Below are 25,075 nucleotides of genomic sequence, written 5' to 3'. Positions count from 1 at the left end.
CACCGCTATAATATGCCTCTGCTTCCAGACTGCTTCTCTTTCCACTTCAACAGCCTCAGCATTACAGATAGTTGACTTAATCTTTTACAAGCACCCATCTCCCTTCCCCAGCTTCATTCACACCTTGTTGGGTTCCAGTGGCTACGCTGAATCTGTATGGCCACTCTTCCAGCTTTGGTTAACAATGTCACACTTGTATCCTGAGACACTGGACCTTTAACGACTTTAAGAACTTCAGATGGCAGGTGGATAGATTTCAATAGGGCTGGTTTCACTGCAGAAAGAATTCTCCTACTGGCGTGGGTAATGCTTGTTCTCGTTAAGCAATTTATACAATTCTAAAATACTTGCTCTGGATATAACAAGGTTTAATCTTCAGCAGGGAAACAGATTTTGGTACAAACAACCACTCTTTGAGGATCTCTAACTTTAAAGATCTGTACTGAATTGTATTCCCTTTTTAATACCACAGTTCTATTCTGACTTCAATTGGGAATCACAATTGTTCATATGTGACCTCTCTTTGATGTAGTATGCCTTGTAACAATTTTTGAAAGTCAGCTTTAGGTTTCTGAGTGATTTTGGAAGCTGCGATGCATGCATATAAACATTAAAGCAAACACATTATTGAATCTTAAGTTGCACGCATACAAACATTAAGCAAACTAACAAAATGACCATTGGCTTTATCACTTTTCAATATTTATTTAATAGGAATACTGAAGAGAAATTGTATACTTACCAGTCTGCAGGTGTATGCGATACACACATGGGAAAGGTCCTGGCAGGATAGTCTACCAGGCATTTTCAGTGCTAAACACTGCAAAGTCAGGAAGATGGCACAGTTGGAAGTGTGTGCAAAGCCAACACGAGAAGAGCCCTGACAGAAGGGTAAATTAAACAAAGTAAAGCTGCAAGTGTGTTTGTTCAAGAAAGCCCTGGCAGGAGAGTATACCAAGCAGTTGCAAAAATGTCCTGGCAAGAGAATATACCAGGCAATTATAAGTCTGAAGAAGAAAGCCCTGCTAGGGAAACATACCAGGCAAGGACAAAGTGCAAAAGAAATATACATCCACAAAAATGCTCCTGACGATCTATCAGGACGGTTCCTAGTGAGTGCATCGAATGCAAAACCATTGAAAAAAATGCATCGAAAAAATATATATTTTCTTTAAATGGGAGGGTCCCCCCTCAACCCCTGTTTTTTTTACCCCTTAAAACCCATTATAGTAAAAAATAACTTTACCTACAAAAAAGCAATTTTTCGATGCAGTTTTTTCGATGCTTTTGCATTCGATACTATGTATTCGATGCAATGCCTGGATACCATCAGGACTAGCTCAAGGCTGTGCGAAACCAGTGGTCGAAGTGGGCGGGAGCGGTTGGGAGCGGTGTTCCTCTACTCTTAAAAATGTGTTTTATTAAGCTTCACTGTTCCTATACTTTTATTTTAAAAAGAAACCGTTCCGGAACGGTTTCATTTTAAAATAAGTGTAAAAAGTTACAAACTTGAACTGCATCATGGTTAGGTGGGAGGGGTGACTTTAAACTTTAGCATGCCTCTTAAGGGGTGCGAATTGTGGGTGATTAGAAAGAGGAGGGTGCATAAAGCTGCATGCTGTGGGGACAACGAATAAAGTTAATGGGGACATTTAAAATTAATTTTACAATTTCTTTTGCTGCGTTTCTTTCCTTATTAACACAGTGGTGGGGGTAGAATTGAGGAAAGGCGGGACCAGGTATTGGGTTTGTATTGGGTGTGGGAGGGGGTGTGGGGATTGGGATTGTGGGGGGCAGGCCAGCAGGGAACATAGTTCCACTTCTTCTTTTTGTACACTTCGACCACTGTGTAAAAGCAGAAGAAGGGAGAGTGAAAACCTGGCAGGGGAGTTGTATTTCGGGTACCATAACAAGATAAGACAAAGAACAGAGTTGTTTAAACATCAGTTGTGTTGCTAAGGAAGCACAACTGAAGGAACTGATTGCTTTTGAAAATCCTATAGAAGGAAGACAGACGCATTGAAGAAGCATCACATGCATTACGATGCCCACCATCCCCAGCAGACCCAGGGAGAGTAGTTTTTAAATCCCCATCAGTGGTAACTTGAACATGGCATGACACTGGCCTTTAAGACCGAAAGGCTTATTGCATTGTGGGCATCGTTTGCCTTCCAGAACATTTAATAACACCTGTATGCTCCTGCGGAAAGTGTCCACTATCCCATGAATGTTTATTCTCATACTTTTCAACTGATTACAGTTAAAAAAGAAAACAAATGTCATTTGTTATTAGCAGGGAGTGAGATAAGATTGGTTTATGCCATTGTTTGTTGTGATGAGAAAGGACAACTTATCCCTCATTCCACCAAACAAAGAAAGATGCCAGGAATGGTAGGTTTGACATTGGAGATGGGGAGTTACTCATAATAAATAGACGTAGGGCTTGGGGACAAGAAACCATGGGGGAAATGGGTGTAGGTGTGTGTGTGTATGTGTGTGTGTGTCTCTAAGCAAGACAGAGGGGACTGAGGTGGGGAGAAGGGGAAATCGAGGGAGTGAGGTGAACAGCCAATGTTGGGAGAAGAGTTGATGCAGGGTCACATAGTATCATAAAGAGCGGGAGAGGAGAAACTGGGGTGGACAGATAGTATTAAAGTGAAGGATTGGCGATTTAAAGTCAAGGGGGGAGCAGTTGGGGGATATAAACCACAGGGGACACATGTGAGCATGAAAGCCGTAGTCCAACAGTGTGGGAGAGAGAAAATGAGCAGTGAGAAGCACAAAACGTGGGAAGGAAAGTGGAACAATTTACAGAAAGACTGAACATCAGTGCAGAGAGAAGGAAAGGGAGCAGAAAATGAAAGCGGTGAATTCCTTTGGGCAAAGCGGGAGGATTGGATTTGTGGTATAAGCACAGTGAAGGGCCCATGGCTAAAGGGAGGGGGCTTTTATCCTTAAATGAAACATGCTTGGAGAGGGGAAGATTCCATGAGGTACCGTGTGCATTTCCTGAATGTCCCAGGTTCCAATCCTAAAATAAATATTGCGCAGATTCAGCCGCTGGCTACTTAACCTGTGTGTATCCAAGTAAGACGACTCAGCAGGTACAAGCCGAAGCAATGTAATAGATGTCCTTCCTCTTGACATATGACAGTAGGTAAATATTCCTGCTGTAAGGCAGTGGGTGTATATGGCAGGCCAAGCATTCTATTCCAAAAACACACATCTCTCTGGTAGTTTAATTAATCTGTTTTAAAGATCAGTGCATCACCTTCAGGTCCAAAGATTACGTATCAGCAAGATTATTTTGGGGATTAACATTTTAGTTGTAGACATTTACACTTAACATGCAGGTTAGATGATCCATTCCCAGAGTCACTGAAAGTAGACTGAGGACAAGTTAGTGATATATGTGTACTGTAGAGGTATGTCCACCACTGTTGTCATAGCTAAGTGATTTACAGCATAGTTTGCAGAGATCTTTCTTCAGCATAGCTTTTGGTGTCCTACTCAAGATACATTTATACAAATTTTAAAATGTTACTCTGTTGGAGAGTTTAATTCCCCAAAATGACCATATTCCCAATTCTCAGTGTCTCCAAATAAATAACCCCCCAAGCGATCAATATAGAAGCTGATGTGATTATGGATTTCTATTTAAGCAACATCATACAACAACCAAATCACAAAAACCTAGAAATATCATAGATCTAAGGACCCCACTGTGACAATTCCACCCCACAATCTGGGACACCAAACCAGCTGTTTTAATCAGAATATTTTGATTGTATCTAAAATAATAATTCTGATAACTACAGGTGGTCTCCTAACTTAAAATGCTGTGAAAGCCTCCTTTTAAAACACTACAAATAATGTCAGACTACAATGAAAATGAATATTTTTCTCACTAACTTTCATTTAAATGTGCACACAGAGCCATGCATACAAAATATGCCCTGTAAAATCCAACTCTAAAAGCTGTTTTCAACATGGGAAATCACATTTATATATAAAACAGTAGGCAGTCAGGATTTGTAACCAATGGTCGAAACAGCTAATGATATAATCTGGACTGTGCAAATGAAGTCCTATAAGAACATTATTGTATTGTGTTCAGAACATATTCACAAATAAATATTACTGCTGGGATTTTTAGAATGTGAATAAATGAAAGGTTGTATTTTACATTGTTTAAAAAGGAAAAGGAGTTTCGAGGAATAACACATTTTGAATACTGTTTTTCTAAAATGAATATCAACCCCCTGCCCACCTCTTGTATGTTCTTTGGGAGTTCTGCTTTGACATTTGACTATAAAACAGGTGGCTTCATACAAGCCTGTTTTTAAATACCTTGTTGGTTCAAGATGCTACAGATATGAGGCATTGCATTTTCTGAAATCAACCAAGATACTTATTTTAGTTTTGGGAGAGAAAGGCCCCTAACCCCATCTTTATATCAGGGGTCTATTTCCAGTGGTATTACCACTGGTTGAAATTGAGAAGGTATTAGGCTTGCAGCTCATCTGATTCTCCTTGGCCCCCATGGATCCAGATAAGAGGTTGACTTGCTCTGGTACCCTTTGTGCATGGTTAGAAATCATCTGAGTCCAGTTATTTCCTTCCTGCAAACTGTGGTGCATGTTCGGTCAGTTAAATTGAAGGCATGTTAGTAGTGTTAAGACGGCCCAGCGGATCTGGAGTCTGTCCAAGCTAGACTCAATAAACAAAGTAGACCGAGTGCAAGACAAAACTCTGCTTTATTACAGGGTCAGCATACAAGCATTTCAACCTCAGAGCTCCCATTTGATTCAATGTAAAACACTGGATTACATACCAAACTTGCGGACATTATAACATAATCGCTTAGTACAAAACCTACAGAGACTGGGTATTGCCTAAGGTATTTGGCTACATATAGACCCTATGTATAAAACATTTTGTTGGCTTATGACAGTCTGATGGCTCCATCTGGACCACCTCTAACTTGATAAAAGTTCAAATACATCATCTCTCTACCAAATTATTGGTTGGCACATCATTTGCTGGGTGGCCTAACACCAGGGACTAATTGGTTGCCTTTCTGCTAACCAACCATGGACAATTGACGGGTCGTCAAGACATGAGCCAGACAGGAGTGGGGGAGAGAGATCCACAGGATGCTTTCCATACAATTAAATAAGATATCATCCCTTATTCCTATGCCATGCGCCAGGGTGATTTCTTTGTACTTTGCCTTGTGCGATGTCTCATGTCTGGGTGTTTGTGTAGGGAGTACAGTAGGTGTCCTAACTGTGTTGGTTTCTATTGTATAGACAGTGTTTCTCAATTATGGGTCCCATGTTATGGGACTGTGGTTGGAATAATTTCAACCCGTATTTATTAGCAATTCTGCTCATATTTATGGTAGTGTTATGGTTTCTTTTACCACCGAGGACACTATTGAGTAGTTCTGTGTGGATTCTCTTTGCTTCTTGTTTGTGTGCACCTGGCTAACAATGGCCAGTTGTGTTCTTCTAAACTTTAATCTGGTAGTATACCTCTTGCGTCCTGGGAATTGCTATTTTGTGCCTTTTCTGCATTGTTATGACCCTCCCTGGTAACCTTGGCTGTGGTTGCCGGCTACTGCCTGAGCTCTGTAATTCCTTACTTCAACATGTGGTATTTGTGAAAATTACGTTGAGATTCATACAAATATTCATAATCTGGAGGGCTTGTTTCTGCAACTTTATGCATGGAGTTATTAATATACATAATTTTCAATTATGCATGAAATATACATTTTAAAATTAATTCACAGTATGCATTGGATTAGTGTTGTCCAACTGAGCACCTACTTCCAATTGTCACCAGTTACGTTGCCCAGTTTTAAAGACGATTTTGACAATACCTTAGTTGAGAATCATCTGTGTTTTATCAGTCAAAACCATATGTTGCTTATGGTCTATTAGCTAAAGCCTAATGGAACAGATGCACATTCTTTTTCAAATGTAATTCTTTCCAAGGCCAACCGTCAATTAACCTTTGCTTCTGACATGCACTTAATTGTGGACTAGACATCTCTTAATCACTACAAGGGTGTTGTTTTAGATTGGCTTGTGAAAGTAAGACAATGCTTTGGCCTGGATTTCAAATATGCTTTTATTTAATGTTACTTTTGGAGATGGGGGACCAGGGCCTATTATCATGAGTAAACCAGAGCAGCTGTTTTGTCTTCCATCCACTGGGCTAAGTGGTATGTTATTAGAGGTCCGATTCTTGCTTTCCTGAAAGCCAATGTTGGTTGTGCACAAACCTATGGTTTCATGTGAATTAAAACTCACAACCTATAAGGTAACGGAATGTCCATGCTTCACGCGATATACACTGTTATAGAGAGAATGTTCAATATAATCTGTTTGCTTGTACTAGTAATAAACAAATTGTTGGTCTATCCATAGTTATATTTTCCACTAATAGGATTTTATTATATATGTTCTTTGTATCAAAGAACACTAAAATACAAATTGCACAGTCTATAAAGTTGTCTTCCAATGGCTGCAAACTTCCAGAGCACATTCAAATAACATGATTATCTCAATGAAGTCTAAAGTATAGAGGTGAAATTAATAAACACTCGTAGATGAAAATGCAAATAACACTTGTTCATATTCATTGCTGTATATAAGCCAAAACTATAAAAATGGCTATGCTTTCAGCAGACACAGGTACCTTGTGAGTGCACACACATGCATGCACACAGTATTCACCTCAAAATGATCTGTTTGACAGGACTATAAGTGTGTAGGGCGGTAATGGAGCTGGCAGCACCAACCTGCTACTGGTTGGGTTAATTGCGAATATGGGGAATTTGCAGGAACGTGCAATGCAGCAGTCACCAGGGTGAGGACCTCCCTCTCCATTTGTTGTGAACAAAGAGTCTGACTTTACAGCAATCTGTAGATGGAGGGAACACCCTATTCAATGGTGTCACTTAGCAGGGGAGGAGAGATTGCCCAATGGTAATGGCTCAAAATCACACTGAACTGAAACCTGCTATGCCGACACTCTTTTCCAGAATTTTATCTAAAACCGGCAATTAACTGACCCACACAATACATGCCATGCAACTGTGAGATCCACCATTGCATGTGCCAAATTGAATGTTAAGGGAGCAGAAAACTAGCCAAAGCACAGCTGATGTGTATTCATCTATTTGTATCCCGTGAAGAGCCATTGACCAATCTGGTAGCTGGAACGGCGGGCAAGATTATACATTCTCCGCCTGCTGTTCCAGCCACCTGAGGTCCTTCCCCGGGTGGGGCAATTTTTTAAAAAATACATTCATTTGGGAAGGCCTGAGGGAGGTACTCCCCACCACCATACCCCCACCAACCAAAACCTCTCCCCAACCCTCCTCTGCCTCCCCAATTACGTGCGGGACCAGAGCTTTGAACTCCTGCTCCGGCTGCCGCCATAGAAATGCAAACTGTCCCTTTTCCCTATGGTAGCCGGCATCTTTGTATTTTTTTCCCCCTTCAGAGATTGGCATTGCGCTAATCTATGGAGGAAAAAAAAGGCGGCCATGTGCACGCTAGATGAACCCTGGGGTCTCATGCCCCAGTGGGAGGGCTAGCATGGTGTCACGACCCTCGCCCAAAACCCCCTCTGGCGAACCCATTGGCCAGGTGGAGTCAGGACTCGGAGCTTTAGAGCCTGGCATCCTCTTCCAAAACCCTCTTGGCACCAGGCTCGTACACCATGAAAAACATGTGCTTGGGAACTACTTAATGTGTTGTCAGCCAACATGGAGGCTTCCACATAGCTTGGTTCCAAGGAACCAAGCTATGCGGTCTAGTGTTTTGGGTGTGGTAGCCTAGGGACTACTTTATCTGGACTATTTTGTTGGGGCTATTTAAACCACACCCGAGCAAGACAACACGCTTCGCGTGACTTTGCAGCTTGCAACGTGATGCTCACCGTGTCCAGCTATTCCCTCAAACCTCAGAGAAGCAGAACCTGCAAGGAGACAAAAGGAACATAATTAGCAGCAGCATCTTACCTGCATTCTTCATCTTTAGCCACTCGCAGCTACTGAGAACCGATTCCTCGAATCTGCACGCCTCCCGGACAGAACGACCTGAAAGAGGAAGATGGAGGCAACATTAAAGAAAGCAGTAGCGACATTTGCAAGTTACGAACTGCTCAAAAGGCTTACCTGGCTGGTCGCCTCTCGGCTGGCACCACTCCGGACATTCCACTCGTGCTGAAGAACACTGCGAACTACAAGGAAGGAAAACACAGGTTAGCAAAGGCAAGGCTTTGCAGCGCTGCGCGTAGCGCTTACTTACCGCATCATAGCACTCTTAATACTCCATCATTTACCAGCGGGCTCAACCAAGTCAGTTCGCCGCGCTGAAGCTCTGCATACCCAAGGGAGAAAAAAAGAGACATTTTAAACAAAGAAAGGCATGCAGGATAGCAACAAAACTAAAGAACAGCAATAAGACCTACCTGAACAATATCAAACGGGCCGGCGTCGGTGAAGTAACTAGACCGCACACACCCATGAAAGACAACGCGCCCCTGCAAAGAAGATAGGATGGAGAGCACGCCTAACTCTACCACAAGGCAGAACCTTTCCCGCAGACCACATCTGGGCAAAGCTGAGAAGCATACCAGCGAGTAACCCGGCTGGGTGGCGTCCCTGTTGATAACGACCCATAGCCCAAGCTGAGGCCCTAGCTTCGCTCTGGCCTACCATGGTTCGGTATGGTGGCCCATTACCAGCCATATCCGCCCTCCAGCCAAGGCATAAAAGCCATAAAAGCCATAAGAATACCATGTTCCCCTCTCTATGCCCCAAAGCATTCGCTTTGGCTCACAGTAACTAGCACTCTCCCCATGCACCATTCAGCTTGCATTTTATGCAAGCTTATTAGTAAATGCACAATTGAAATTGTAAATTAATTTCATCACTGAAACTTATAGCAGTTCAGCAGATGCAGAAATAAAATACAAATGCCAGTGCAGACATCAATGAAAATTATTTTGGAATGATAAAAAGTGCCACAGGATGCTTGAGATCTAAGTTTTGGCTCACACTAGCCAACATTGGCATGTATTTTTTTCATGCACCTTCGGCATGCACGCACACCCTCTTTGACAAACTATGCCATGGAGTGAAAGAGACTGGTAGTCTCTTCACTCCATACCATTAGTATTGATTTACTATTTGGCAGGAAAAAACTAAAATGGTTTGCAAATAATCACATTTGTTTAGCTCCTCCGCTGATTAAAGTTTCTATGGAAATTGAGTGGGACTTTTGCAAGCTATGGAACACACACACTATCCTAGCACTGGCAGTCAATTGCCTGTTGGGAATTAGCAACATCTCATTCATTATGCAATCATTTTTGATCTTTGTTTTTTTGTAATCCTGTTTCATAATCACATGTGCGACTTCTGATCAGGGGAACAACGCGTACATCTGTATCATACCGTGCCCTTCTTAAGCAGTGATCATGCGCTAAACAGCAAACCTTTGTTTATTTGTTTTACAGGCCTTCGACAAGACTATGCGTCTACGTCTGCATCTGTGTCCAGATATAGCTCCAGTATATCTTTAAATTCAGGAAAGAAAGGGACATGTAGCAGTGATCAAGAGTCTGATCGTTACAGTCTTGAAGACGAAGAAGAAGAGTTCGATAATTTGCCACCCCCTCAACCAAGACTTGCACGATGTACGCTTCAGAGGGGAATCCCTCACTCTCAGACTTTTTCCAGTATTCGGGATTGCAGGAGGAGTCCCAGCTCTCCATATCTGCATCTTAGTAGTTACCCACAGCCGTATCATTCTCCTCAATCTCAACCCCCAGATCAACTTCCCAACCGGACCAGTGGAGGTAGGACTCTGTTTTGCAAACGTGTAGTGTGCTGATGTTTAATTTGCATGAATGATTTACCAGAACTCCCACACATGCACATTTGTATATCCATTTGTTTTTTGCTTCTTAAGGAATTCACTAAGCTCGCAAATTACAGATGTGTTGATGTTCCAGGATCTCTGTGCTCTAAGCCTAACATGTGCTTTTTAGCTAGCTCACTATCCAGCCAGGAGATGAATACATTGAAACAAAAAGCATTGATTTGAATTTGGTTGTAAAGTGAATGGTAGTCAACCCATGAAGAAGGCTCTGAAGTTTTATAAATTCATGCTTTTGAAACACCACATCCAAATTCTCAACTATTTTTATATCAAATGTGCATGTATTTGTGTAGTGCAAGAAATGCCACAAGTGGTGAAACTTGTTACAGCCTAATGCAAAAAAAAGGAACTTGGGAGTAAGTCTTTACTTTACATAAAACGTTTTCACAACAAAAATGATCTCCCCAGAAGGAGGAGATAGGAAGAAAGGGAGAGACTGTATTGGGTGTGATGATATAGAAAATAGTTGAAAGATGCTGGCATTGCACCTTCCAAAGCCATTTTCCCCAATGGACCATGGTCACTGTTGCTATACCCCATTCTAACATTGGGTTCATTACCTTGAAGGGTTCTTTGCGTACTAAGAGGTGTTCCCCATGCAGATTTTGCCTTTGAAAGGCCAAGGTATTTACACAAGAGTCTGAAGTAGCAGTGTTTTTCTTAAATCAATTTCTGCAGTTAGTCCTGATCCTCTGGTTTATCCAATAAATGTCTTAATTTGTTATTCTCTGGCTTCTATGATCTTTTAGTTAACTCATGCCCTGGCTTCTCCCCTAGGTGTTCTCTGGCTTTCTATTCTGTTCCCCAGGTGTCATATAGATATTTCACCGACTGGGCGGTTGGGGAGGTCACAGTTGGCAGGGCCCCACTGCAGTACAGAAGGCTTAAAATCCCACTCACCATTTTAAAGTGAGGCAGACGTTATAGGTGCACACAGTGGCTTCACTGTATGAAGCAATGGCTTTCTTAGGTCTTTCCTGTTTTTTGTGTCCTTTCAGGCAACCAGCTATTGAAGCCATCAATTCGGTGCAAGTTTGCAGAGGTAGAAATGGTGTCTCACCCAAACAAAACACCCTGGGCACCGCCATCAGCAGCTAGACTACTTCGTAAACTGTTTATTTGATGAGGGCCATATTGTGAATGGTAAATCAAGCTCGACTTGGCTAGACATCCAGGTTTGATTTTACCTGTGGGACAACCCATTCGATGAACACCTTTCTGAAGTATTTGTTTTAGATAACAAGCAGCCTAAGAGTCTGTGACTTGGGTCAGTCTCTACAGGGACCGGCTCGGGAGTTTGGCAAACAGGAATTGGGTAGTACATGCTGGCAAAATGTATCTTGGAAATATGATGAATCTGATGATGTCATCACTCCTTTCCCTGAGGTAGCCTCTCCCTATGTGGCATGGGGATGGTAGCCCTTACCTGATCCTGACTCTGGGCGTGGCTATATAAGGGTACCAGCTCGGGGGAGGCGACACTCTGGGAGATGACCTGACCTCATTGGGGAAAATCACATGCCCCCCATTTTCCTTCAGGGACAACATCTACATTCCACATGCCCTGATTGCATATTGTATCCCCCACCCACCTCTCCACTCATAATCACCCATGTCATACAAAGAACAATATCTTAACAGGGATTAGGATGAGGCAAGAAGTAGTAATGATCACTCCCAATGACTCTTCATCCCCATTACCTGAAACATGACCAGACCTCCAATGGGATGAGACAGAGATGGAGCAATACAAAGGACTGAGCCCGGAAAACCAATGCAGTGGTCTAGTGTCTGGGGGTTACTCAATCGGCACAGGAAGTTCAAATGCTCTGCAGCTGACAGACGTGGAAAAAAGAAACGGGAGGACACAGAATGGCAAGAGAAGGGAGAAAGAGCTGGAGGCCAGGAGATATCACGACCGGCTGTCAAGCCTGTCAGATCACTAAGGGCAGGAACGCCATGGAAAACAGTGCAGCAGCGAACCTAGAGAGTGAGGAGAGAGCCGGGGCAGCTTATAGCCCAACGCCTGAGTGAATGAGGCAGTGGGGACCTTGTCCACTGAAGCAGGACACAAATGAAGCTCTGCCAATAACGGAATGCACGCCAAGCCAACAGAACGACAAAAGGAGAGCGCAAAGGACGCCGCCTCCGGTAAACCCAGGGAAATCAAACGGGATACCTGGTTGCTAGAAAGTGCATACCGCTTTGCAGAAGTTATATGAGCAACACAGAGATAAGACCTGTTAGAATAACGTGTTTGCAAAGCTTGCTACAGCAAGGGTGCTGAGCCCATACTCAAAAGAAGAGAATCCCAAGGTGAATGTTGAAATTTAAATTGGTGAACAAAAGTCCTGGCAGGCGAGGGTACCAGGCAAAGTCAAGTTTGTGTAATAAGTAAACCTCATGGAATATCATCGCCTTAAGATTGTTGTTCAAGTGCTAAAACCTGGCAGGAGAGTATACGAGATAACCTGTGAATCTCGAACCTGCTACTAAATTGTGAATACAGTAAAAAAAGAAACTGTCTTAAATATAATAAGAACCTGGGGAAGGCGTTTCCACTGAACTGTGGAATTACCGGGAGGGGGGGGGATTTGCCCTCTTGGGTTATAAGGAACATGATAATTTTGGTGTTTGAACATTTTCATACTGAGAAATGAAATCTGGGGAAGGGAATCACTCCCTGGAACTGTGAACATTGTCGGCTTGGAACTTTTTGGTTGGAGTTATACTTTTGTGATGGATTGGAGCATTTGTGCATTTTAAAGAACAGACACTAACCTTTGCACCTTAGAATCAATTTTAGAATGTGAAGGCCAGAATAGGGTTACAGACTCAGGAGATAACCCTATACCTATTTGGTCATCTTGACACAGGACAGATCATCAGTTTTTGTTTAGGTAGGTGGGGAAACCCCTCCTAGATTAGGGATAGTGATGCATTTTCCCAACCCCTTTTATTTTCAATAAAGTATATAGCCAGAACATGAGTCCTCTGTGCCCGCGTCTCATTCCTGACTCCACACAGAAATCATTGCAGGCACTTACTCTCCTTACCAAGGGGTTGAAGATTTTAGGAGAACTGTGCCGAGGCCATGAGTCTGGATAGATTGTGTTTAGATGAGAGCCCCCCAGGTAACTCCCCAAACACTACTGCCAGGTGGCTTTTCACATGCCAAGTGGGCATCCCAGGTCCTTGGAGCTCCTCGAAGTCCAAATATATGATTGTCTAATGTGTGGAAAGTGTTGGTTCATAGATCTGTGCGTGCTAGCATGTAACTGCACAGGATAGTGGGTTGGCATTATCTGTTGAGTACGAGTGGAGCCACAAAGGGCCCGAGTGTGTGTTAGGAGTATATCTGTTCAGCTTTGTTTGTGTCAGAGGGATAAGTCAGCATGGGTTTGTGTGAGAACTTCACTATAGTGGAAAGATTAAGTTAAGCACAAAACTGCATTTTGAAGGAAGTTTGTCGTGTGTGTGTGTGTGTGTGTATATAATGTGTTTTGCCTTGTGGCCCTTTTGAAACATTTACATGCATTGGGATCATTCTCATGTTATAATTGCCCACTCTCCCCCGTAAGATCTCTGTTCACTTGTATCTCTGCTCCCCAAGATCTCTGTTCACTTGTATCTCTGCTCCCCACACTGGGTTCTTCACCCTATGATTGTAAAGTGTTGTTGCTTCCCGAAGCTAGGTCTGTGGTTAATAAATAACCTAATAATAATACGTCTGACATGTTTGTTGGCTTCTGTGATCATCTGGGTGATGGGGTATTTCATCAGGACTTTGATGGAGGTTGGTCAGTGGAGTGTACCACAATTAGTGGGGCTTAGTCCTTTGGCCAAAGATGGTGTGGCCCCAGTCCGTTCTAATATGGAGAAAAGCTGTGTTTCCATTCCTCTGCCTGAAATAATGTAGGTTCACTTTGATGCAGAATGCTTGCCCGTTCAAACGGAATGAGAAACTGCGGGACTCCTCCAAACCTCGCCATCAATGGTAATGTACCTCACGCTAGTGCGTTTGTGGCGTTGGGGTTAGGTAAAGCTCTGACAATCCCCAAGAGAGAGCAGAGTCCAAAACCTCCTACTTACTAACCAGGCTATCGACAGGCGCAAAACTTGATTGAAGTAGCAGCATTCCATTCTGAAATGTGTTTGACTGTCTGTGGCTTATGTGGGAGCAGTGCCTTTTATCAGATGCTCTGGAAGTTCTTGAGGCTTTCTTGGTTCTAATATAAAATCTCAACATTTAATATTACTCATTTTTGATGTGCTCATTTTATTAGCCTCAGAAAAAACAGAACACCGAATCTGGTGTACCTGGCCTGTAAACGACTTTGCCTCTGCCATGATGTCCCTTTAGAGCTACTAGTCTTATCAAACTTGACCATTTTAGAACCAACCAGACTTATATGAAATAATTAGTTTGGCATACCTGTGATTGCTTCTTCCTAGTGGCCTCTCAGTGGTACCAGGCTGTCTTGATATCTCCCCACGTCCTGGCCTTCTCAACGGCACTCATTCAGCCCCTTGAGAAGCAAGAAAGGCAAACCCGGCGAGGGATAGTTTTTATTTATTTTTTTTTTTTAATGCTGGTACATATGATCTCTGGAGGGAGTGCTAAGAAACGGCAAAGTTGAATATGCATTCATTCATGTAGAATGGTTTTCAAACTTGTATATCAAGATAATTGCTGAGCTGATTTTTAACTTAATGAAGCATGACCGCTTTCAGCGAATACAGATGTGCATGACGTCAATGGAGAAAATAGCAGACAATTTGGAAATGTATCGATAAACAGTTGAAAATTGGGTCCTTTTTAAAACCAGATTTTTTTTTTTATTATTTAAAAACCTTTTTGAAAGCTGACCGTATAGTTTGAAAGTACAACAATCGGGGGTTACGGTTAGATACAAACACCCTTAAAACTTGTCTGGCTGTGTATTGCTCATGCAATTCTTTTCATATTGTGTTGGTCCTTGCGCAAGAATGCAGTCCAATTCAAGATATAAAAACAACATATGAGCAGAGGTACACAACTTGCCACAGTAGCAAGAGGGTTTTAGGCGAGGCTAGTAAGGGAAGATTGTTTGGCAAGGAATTACAGAAGAGTGGGATGGAAACTGGAAATTATTGGTTTACAGTTTGTGATGTGGAGTTGGCGGCAATCTTTGATTTTGCAAGCTAAGTGGGATTCGGTAAAACAAGTGTCCTTTTCTCCAGTTAAGAATCACATTTGCACTTTGTAGTAGATCGTGCACTTGAGGTTTTTTTCCCCCCCTCTGGGATTGCTGGATGTCTGTGGTATGTCGATGTCAAAAATGTATCCCTTGCTCAAAGCATGTACTTGGCATGGCTGAGTTTACACTGAAGAGTGCATAGACTGCGTCCTGTGTTTTTACCTAGGATATTGTTGAACCTACAGCCATACCTATTATTTAGCAGTTGTGTGGTCCTTGTTTGCCATTATGCTTGTTCCATCACCTTGCTCAACCCCCCCCCGTACCCCACTCATTTTTTTAATCTTTAGTCTCTCACATTGGTGATTCAATCAGTCTCCTGGCAGAAACATCCACGCACTATCTAATGGCTCAAAGGTATTAACTACTAACATTGACTCACCTTGGGTTGAAATTCCCTGTAACCACTTTGTCTCTTTAATTTTGAACAAATTATCAGTTATTTTCGGCTGGTTAGTGCCTCAATTCACACTGATGTCCTCACCACTCCAACACAGTACATTTTACTCATTTTCCCTTCATGACCCCAGTGATCTTATCACTCAATTCTTACACCTCAAATGCCTCCTAAAACAACTTCATTTTCCAAACCGTTTTGGCCTCATTTTTCCTGAATCCGCTTTTCACTTTCAATTCCTCCTAAATGTCATGCACCTCCTTGCTGTTGTGAAAAACCATGAGTCTTTTTGGACTCTTATGAATGAAGCCGTCTCCAGAACCGTAAACTTTGTTGCTTATTGCTTGATAGCTGTTTGTATGATATGTTAAGTAATTTATGTGCGGAGAAGGTGGAGAGAGTGGAGTCGAAGATGACACCAAGGTTGTTTGTCTCACAGGAAGGCGAAGGAAGAGGGCCCAAGGAAGGCAGCCAGAGAGAGAGGGAAAGCAGGAGCAGGGGTCACGATGAGAAGGATCTGTGTCTTACTGACATTTAGGAAGCGATCATTGGAGGCACACCAATCGTTAATCACGGATAGACCACCAGCAATGAAAGTTGGAGCAGAAAGTAGAGATTAGGTGGGCCAACGGCGGCACGTAGAGATTGAAGAGCAAGGGTGAGAGGTTAGAGCCCTGGGGAACACCACATGTGGAGAGAGAGGTGGTGGAGAAAAAAGACCCAAGTTGGACCTGGGAGGGTTGGTCCAGGAGAAAAGAGTTCAGCCACTCTAGGGCCTGATCTTTTATACCCAGGTTCTCAGTCGATTGATCAGGATGCTATGATTGACTGTGTCCAAGGCCGAGGAAAGGTTAAGAAGGATGAGGACAGAAGGGGAACTGGAATCGAGATTGGAGAGCAGGTCTTCACAGGTGATCAAGAGAGCATTTTCCGTGCTCTGGCTGCTCTGAAGCCAGACTGGTTGTCATGGAGACAACCAATAGTTTCAGTGTGAAGAGTAAGCTGCGAGATGGACAGCTTTTCCAGAAATTTGCCCAGGAAAGGAGTGATGGAGATTGGGCGACAGGTAGGATCTGCAGAAGGATTTTTAAGGAGAGGCTGCACAAGGGAGTGCTTGAGGAGAGAGGGGAAAGCTCCAGTGGTGAAGGGCTGATTGGAGAAATCGGCCAAGGCTGGAGTGAGACTGTGAATGTGGTGCCTGATTGTTCTAGAGGAGCACGGGAGCACCTGTTTGGATGACACTTTCATAGATCAGACTTTTCCTGAAACCTTGTCGGGTGTTATCGGAGAGAAAGAGGACAAAGGAGAGGGAGAGGCGGCCAGAGGGGGTCCGAGAGTAGTAGGAGAGGAAGAGTATAGCGAGGACTAGATGTCCTGAGTTTTAGCAGTGAAGTGAGAAGCCGGACCGTACAAAGGGACTGGGAGGGAACATCGGAGGTGGAGACTGCAGAAAGATTGGCCAGCTCCATGCAGATTTTAGTTCAGCCATGTTGTTGGAGGCTGCAGAGACACAGACTTGGATGTGAATTGATATTTTATTTCTATTGCGCTCGTACACAAGTGTTTCAGAGCACGACAAGGCAAGGGAGGGGAACAGGGGAGAACAAAACAATGATCTTACTAGGCCCAGTGACATTGAGAATGTGCAAGTGCATGGGAGAGGGAGAGGGGAAAAGTGCATGGAAAGGAGAAGTGGAAAGTGCAGAGCAAAGGAGAAATGGATAAATAATAAATAAATGAGGCAACAGAACAATGGTAGTGCAGCCAGCAAGTGGCAAGTGCTGGGTCTAAGGCAGCAGACACGATAGGTCTGTTAAGTGTAGGAAGAAAAAGGGGGGACTGTACTGGTACAGATGCAGACCCCATTGCAAGGGGTGGCCCGAAGGCACTGCGGGAGGGTGGCTGGGTGAGCAGGTACCTGGGCACGGAGGACAGAGGGTGGCAAGGTGCACAGTGACGCTAGAGAACAGATCAGCGAAGGCAGAAGCAAAGAGGAAGCTCTTGAGGTGCTTCCGGAACCAGAGATGGTTCTCAAGTTTGAGTGTCAGGGAGGCTGTTCCAGAGGGAGGCCCCAGCTGAAGACAAAGATCTACCCCCAGCTTGTTTCTTTGAAAAACGACTGACCCTGAGAGTTAGAGGAGCGAAAAGCTCGAGAGGCGAGGTATTTGCGGAGAGATAGCTGAAGGTATTTTGGACCCAGGCCCCAGAACGCTTTGTGGACAATGCAGAAGGTTTTGAATGTAATCCTTGCATCCACTGGGAGCCAATGGGGAGATTTCAGAGCTGGAGATACAATCCCAGGGCTTGAGGCCAAGGACAAGTGTGGCAGTCCTGTTCAGGATTAGTTGCAGAGGGAGGAGGGCAGAGGCAGGTAGATTTATAAAGAGGCTGTTAAAATAGTCCAACCTAGAGAGAACCAGAGCTTGAGAGACAGTGAGCTTCTGGGGGCAGGAGAGGAAAGGCAGAGTACCTGAGGAGGTGCAGTAGGAAGTTTGACTTTTTAGAGACATCAGAAATCTGTGCAGAGAAGGAAAGTGTGGAGTCAAAGATGACCCAGAGGTTCTTGGCCATGCAGGTGGGGGTAGGAGGAGGGCCAAAGGAGGCCGGCCACAGAGTTGGGGGGGAAAGAATGGTGATGGTTTGCCGATGAGGAGAATTTGTCTTGCTGGCATTCAGACAAAGATTGTTGGCGGCACACCAATCATGAATGGCAGTTAGGCAATCGGAGATGAGAGGAGGTGGCTGAGGGCAGAAGCGTAGCACTGGAAATTTGAGCAGAAAATGGCAATGCAGGGGAAGAGAGTTGCTAGGTATTGCTTGAAAAGTCAGGGCGAGAGGTTAGACCCCTGGGGAACACCACAGGTAGAGAGGGAGATGGATGATGGGAAGGACACAAGTTGGACCTGGGAGGGTCGATCAGAGAGGAAAGGGGTCCGCCAGGCAAGAGCCCGATCGGTGATACCCAGGTTATCACAGACGTTTGAGCAGGATGGTATGGTTGACCGCGTCAGAGGCAGAAGAGAGATGGAGTAGGATGAGGACAGAGGGAATGTTAGTCAAGTTTGGAGAGCAGATTTTCAGATGTTCAGGAGAGCATTTCCGTGCTTCTGGCAGCAATGAAGCCAGACTGGTGGTCAGGGAGACAGCCAGCAGAATCGGAATGAAGGTTAAGTTGAGAGATGGGCAGCTTTTCCAGGAGTTTGCACAGAAAGGGAGTAATGGAAATTGGGCGATGGTTAACCGGACAGGAAGGATCAGCTGTGGGTTTCTTAAGAAGAGGATGCACAAGGGAGTGTGTCAAAGAGGGGTGGGAAAGGATCCTGAGGCCAAGGAGATGTTGCAAAATTTGGCAAGGGCCGAAGCAAGGGTATCAATGTGGTCCTTGATTGTTTTAGAGGAACAGGAATGAGCCTGTTTTGACAAGGCTTTCATAGATCGGACTTGTCTAGCGACCTCACCAGGGGAGGAAAGAGGAAAGGACGAGAAGGAGGGTGGGGTTGGCTGAAGGAGGGTCAGCAAGCACAGACAGAGAAGAGGGGGTGGGGAGGAGAGTGTGGACAGGATGTTTTTTTTTTTTAGATCAAGTGCAAGGCAAGGGCATTGCAACGAGTCTTGGAGGCAACAGGAGGGGTCGAGACTGCGACAGTGTTGGTCAGCTCCTTGCAGATTTTAAAGAGTTCGGCCGAATTGTTAGACACCACAGAGAGACTGGCTTGAATGTGGACTCTCTTCTTGGTGAGGACAGAGTCGGTATTGCCTTTGGAGCAGGCGACAGGCCAGTTTGTCAAAGGATGAACAAGAAGCCCTCCATTTCCTCTCAGCTGCCCTACACTTATGTTTACGTCTAGCTAGGTCGGAGTCATATCAGGAATTTCACTTGGCTTTGGACTTAAACAGAGCCTCATGACAGGCGCAAGAGCATCAAGAGTATCAGAAATAGAAGAGTAGAGCAGACACAGGGCTGTGTCAGGATGTGAGTCAGCCAGAGGTGAAAGTGGGAGAGAAGGTGACGGTGAAAGCCTCAACTGACACATGCTTCATGGGCCGGATGTCCGAGAAGGTAGGTGGCAATGTTTGGGGCTTGGCTTGGGGTAGAGGGTGTAGAGAGGGAGAGATGAGATGAGATGAGAGGAGAGGAGGGAATGATCGCTCCAGGAGAGAGGAGTGGTCAGAGGGATGGAAAGGGGGAAGTCAGAGGAGATCAAGACAGAGTGTGTGCCCTACAGAGTGAGTCGGGCCAGATGGGAGGATGGACAGGGAGAGGGAGTCGCAGAGGTCACAAAAGTAAAGAGGAGGAACAAAGAGAGTCTAAATGGATATTGAGGTGACGGAGGATGAGGAGGAGTTGAGTTGTAGAGGCCAGTAGGCAGGAGGAGAGGTCTGCCCACTCAGAGAAATTCAGTGATTTGACCAGAAGGCCAGTAGATGGTAGCCACAGTAAGAGAATGGGTAGGAGTGTCACACACCTGCCCACCTGGCGATTGTGGCATACCTGGAGGTTTCGCAGCCATTGATTGGCCCATCACGTTTCCAATCAAGTATTCAGATGTTAGCAAAGGGTTTAAGAAGCGCTGCACATCAGAATGATAACATGTGAGAAACTAGCAGAAAACGGTGATAGTCAAAGGTGGCGAGAGTGATTCCAGAAGGAGGGAACTAACCCAAAGTTCGAGGTGACAATGTCAAGGCTGTCCGGAGGAGTGAGATGGCAGCATCATTGTGGTTAAGGTGCAGGGAGGAACCAGTTTAGTGTCCCGGAAGCGGACAGGGAGCAAACCAGGGCCTTAGGAGTGGGCCTTTGGTGAGGGGGCCGGCTAAAGCTGATCCCCTATTGATCAGAAAAAGATGCTCAGCAGCCAATGGAGCTGCAGGATAGTGGCAGGCAGCTCACTCACACTGATGTGTGCACATGTGAACTCTCTTCTTGAATAGGACACAGAGTCTGTATTGCCTTTGGAGCAAGCGGCAGGCCAGTTTGTCAGAGGATGCACTTGAAGCCTTCCCCTTCCTCTCAGCCACCCTGCACTTGCTTTTAAGGGCAGCGAGGTCAGAGTCATTCAAAGAGTTTCACTTGGAGGAAGGCTAGAGACGGATTCTCGTTGCAGGGGCAACAATGTCCAGAGTGTTGGAAATGGCAAGATGCAGCTTAGAGAGGGCTGTGTCAGAGTGTAAATCGGCCACAGGAGTAGCAGTAGCAGACCAAGTAGAGGCAAAGTCATCCACTGACACATGCTTCATGGGCCGAATGACCAAGAAGGTAGGTGGCAGTGCTGGTGTGAACTTTGCCTGGAGGACAGACTGTGTCAGGTGAGAAAGGAAAGAAGAAAGTGGTCTGTCCAAGAAAGAGGAGTAGTGAGAGGGTTAGAGAGCGGGATGTCTGAGGAGATGAGAACGTCCAGAACATGCCTGGCAGTGTGTGTCGGACCAGATTGGGAGGTGGGAAGAGAGAGAGGGAGAGTGATAGATTGATATGTATATCTATATATCTACCTCGGAAGACCCCAGAGGTGGGATCAGAAATATCCATGTGGATGTTGAGTTCTCCGAGGAGGAGCAGTAAAGAGGTAGAGGCAAGCAGAGTTGTGGAAAGGTCAGTCCACTCAGAGGAAGTGGGCAGCTTGGCCATGTGGCCTGTAGATGGTGGCCACAGTAAGCGAGTGCCCAGGAGAGATAAAGAGCCTGCAGAGCAGGCATTCAAAAGAGGAGTAGGCCTGTGTAGGAATGACAGAGGCAGGGCCCCACTCTGGAAAAATTAGAGCTACTCCCCCTCTGAGTCAGTTAGTTATGTGCACAGAGAGGATCTTGTAACCATCAGGGAGGAGAGTGTCAAAACTATTGACCGAGCTGGCCGGGAACCATGTTTCAGTGAGAGTGAAGATATCCAGGTCAAGCTCTTCGAGGAGGTGGCGGATGTCAGAGGAGTGTTTGACAGCAGAGCGAGAGTTGAAAATGGAAACGTGGAGCAGGTTGTCACATTTGAATGACTTGCCTGGATGGCTACAGGTTAGAGGTACACCAAGCGGAAGTGTTATAGGGGCCCTAGAATGGACAGAGGTGATAGCAGGTGGTGGCAAGGTAGCCAGAGAGGAGGAGAAAGAAGGAGATGGCAGAGGGGCCAGAGAGGAGGCAGAAAAGGAGGTGGTAGAGGCACCAGAGAGGTGCTAGTGTGGGAAGCGGGAGAAGGGAGGAAGTTGATAAGGAGTTGGAGACACCTATGAAAAAGGAGATTGGACGGAGAGCCCTGGACGAGACTGAGCTGTTTAGATAGACATTAATGATGTTCTTGGAGTGGAAGAAGGCCAAGAGGACCTCCCACCAAGTGCCATCATTAATGGGAGAGGAGGAAATAGGAGAGTGAGCCTAGACCATATGAGGGGGCTCCATAGATCCGGCGAGGGAACGACAAAGAGGATGTCAGTGAGAGGAGGAAGCACTGGTATAGGTATTAGAGATAGGAAGATCAGGGTTAGCAACCAGGATGTCCCTCTTGAACTTCTTCCTTCCCGACTTAGTGAGAGGTATAGGGTAGGTGATGGAGTAGCAGTTAAAGAAAATGGGGGAAATCGAGAGTACCGTAGAGGGTGCGTGGCAGAACGTTGGAGGAGGGGGGCACATCCCCAAAGCTGTGCAACGCAGGAAGCACAGAAAGAAGGGGGGAGAACACAGTAGGAGAAACCAAAAGATGCAGGAAAGTGACACAAGAGCTTACATTGACAAAGCAGGGACAACAGAGATCGGGCTAGATGGGAGGGGGAACCCGGTGAGCACACAGTGACCACCAAAGCAACCGTGTAGTGGGAACCTAGAGCGTGGGAAAGGGCCTAGTGGACAACGGCAGACAAAGTAACCAGGGAAACAGCATAACAATGGAGATACAGATGTAAAAGCACACCTAATTTCGATTTTATACTAGAGAGCACAAACAGCACAAAATGGAGATGCACACGATTTTATACCAGAGAGCACAAAACGTCACTGGAAAAGCACAGATGTAATGCCCCAGAGCAGAGGGTTAATTCATTACAAGAGGGCAGAAGGGGATGGAGAAAGAGAGTGCTGAACACAAGGAGGTGCTAGTAATCCAGAATAGGCTCAGGGGGGGGTACAAGAAGGCAGGAACAATGATCACAGTGGCAGGAGAACGGGAAGGCAAGTGTATGCAGCGGTAGGAAGAGAAGGAGAATTGTACACACAGTAATGAAGGATGGGAGTCTTACCTGTGGGTCAGCAACCGCTACCATGTGGGTTAGGTTGCAGCGGACTGGCCCTTGCGGTCCTCTAGGCCCAGACCGGGCTTCAGGTGGTGTTTATTCAAATGCCAGGAAAAGATGCACCTATAAAATGCAGGTAGTTACTTTCTCACCTGAGACACAGCACCAGACATAGGACACTGATTCCCCCATGAACTTTGAATCAACATTGGAACTGCTTAGGTGAAAACACGAGACAACAAAAATGATAGTCTTGTTGAGCCTTAACCTCCCAATAAAGGGTGACGTAAGTTACTTTCCTAAAATAAAACATCGTTCTTCCATCTGAAAAATAACACGTTAACACTGAAACAATATACTTTATGTAACCTTACAAATAAATAAGAAATATGGAGTCTTTGAAATGCTGAGCAGTACTTCACTTATAACACCACTCCCTCAAAGAGTGGGGAGCAGAGTGCAAGAAAGCCAAAGAACTGGCACAGTTCTTACATTGCCTGGAAAAAACTGTCAAGCATTTAAGAAGAGTTTAATAGGGTTCGCAAAAATCTACTGGTCCACTTGCATTGTCAGGGAGATTTTATGAAGGGCGAGTACCATTTCATTTGCTTGGTAGTTTACCTTGCTGGTGAGTATGAGGATGTTTTGAACGTTTATTTAACAATTACGGGAAATACAGTAAATGGCAAATACAAGTTTCACTGTGAATGACTGTCCCTTTGATGGTGGCATTGCACCAAATATGAAGGGTGCTTATGGTGATGTACACCATTTTACAGTAAGCACTGGTAAAGAAATGTTTTTTCTCTTAGGTAGAGTATCGGTCCTTGCTAGCATAGTCCATGGTGAGGGATCATGGGAGTCATTCACCTGGTGAGCCAAAGGTTGAAGACCCTGGCCATAATTTACACAAACACGCACTCCCCCTCTTGTTAAGCCGCCCCATTAGCCAAACCACAGAGGAGCAGAAGGTATGTGGCTACAGATAGAGCTTGGACAACTGGATTCCTTTCCAATTTCTCTTTGTACCAAGCAAGCACCTGGCATCCCTGATCCTTTCCCTTCTCTGATATCTGTTGTGAAGCTATTTCCATAATGTGTGCTGGGCATGATCAACAGTACTGCCTGGTAGAGTAACAGATTTGGCAAGCTTCTCCACATTTAAATACGTGTTCCACCAACCAAAACCACCCCTTCTCGAAGTATATATTCACCCCAAACCCATGCTCCTCTTTCACTAGCTCTCCCAGTGCTGCCCTAAACCCAGTGCCTCTATTCTTTGGTTTTGCAATGCCCACCCATTCCCAGACCCCTTACACTTTAAGCTTTGTTAGACCTGCACATAGACCTTCCTATGTTGAGATTGAGGAGTGCTTTTAGAGTGGTCTAGCCTTGTATACTGCCACAGTGGACATAATCACCTCAATCTATTCCCATGGCAATTTAAATGTTCAACAATGGAGCACATCCTGCTTGGAAGCATACCTTATATTTATTGATGAAGGCACTGAGACCAAGGGAGATAAATAAACCGATGTGCCCAGGACTAGTTGACGCACAACCTACTAGTGAAGGAGCGAGTATGTTCTACTCTTTGCTGCTTGGATTCTGGGGAATAGTTTAGCTCCTATATCCCCCTATAGATATTTTCTCAAAATATACAGTCCTCACGGCAGTGTTTTCACTCTGAAAGTAAAGGTCAGGCCCTCCAAAGTATGGTAATACCAATGTGTGTGTACACACACACACACCGCTACACCACTCAGGAAGAATGCGGGGTTGAGGGACATGGCAAATCTTTACTAACTATACAACAGAATGTTCACACATGCATCGTCCAGGAATCTGCGATTCCACTTATTTGAAGCAGAATCTTTTGCCATGTGTTCTCGTAAGACATCCCCCTTCTGCCCCCCCCACACACCCCTGAAACCCCCCGCATTAGCTCTAGCTGCCACACAACACCAGAGGGTTTCCTCTTGTCCTTAGGTCTTCTTGACAAAATCATCAAGTTCACATTGTGTCTATATGGCAACTACAAATCCTCAGAGCCTCCCCAAAGGAGACCAAGCAGTATACACATTAAGCACTATTACTTTGGGTAATAATAATGCAAGTCCTTAAATTATTACACCTCTGGAAAATATTCAAGACACAATTCATTCATTCGTAGGCATTGGCTTTGTACCGCTAGAACATTGCTTGCAGCCCCTGTGCCCCAGTCGGATATTGCGGGTAGGCCGTGCCTGAAGCTCGACAAGA

General features: G+C 44.9%; 1 protein-coding gene across 2 annotated transcripts in view; it reads left to right on the top strand.

Moving 5' to 3' along the window:
- The window catches only part of SLAIN1 (SLAIN motif family member 1), a 247,731-nt gene that overhangs the window by 180,067 nt on the left and 42,589 nt on the right, over nt 1-25,075 (top strand). For both annotated transcript variants that reach the window (XM_069639657.1, XM_069639658.1), the window contains one exon: nt 9,541-9,882. In XM_069639657.1, the coding sequence (XP_069495758.1) occupies nt 9,541-9,882 (342 nt within the window). The remainder of the gene's footprint in view (nt 1-9,540; nt 9,883-25,075) is intronic.

Source organism: Ambystoma mexicanum, chromosome 7q (assembly GCF_040938575.1).
Source record: "Ambystoma mexicanum isolate Mex_15411 chromosome 7q, UKY_AmexF1_1, whole genome shotgun sequence".
Classification (NCBI taxonomy): Eukaryota; Metazoa; Chordata; class Amphibia; order Caudata; family Ambystomatidae; genus Ambystoma; species Ambystoma mexicanum.
Note: the sequence above shows the minus strand (reverse complement) of the source record. Positions and strands in the feature narration are given on the sequence as shown.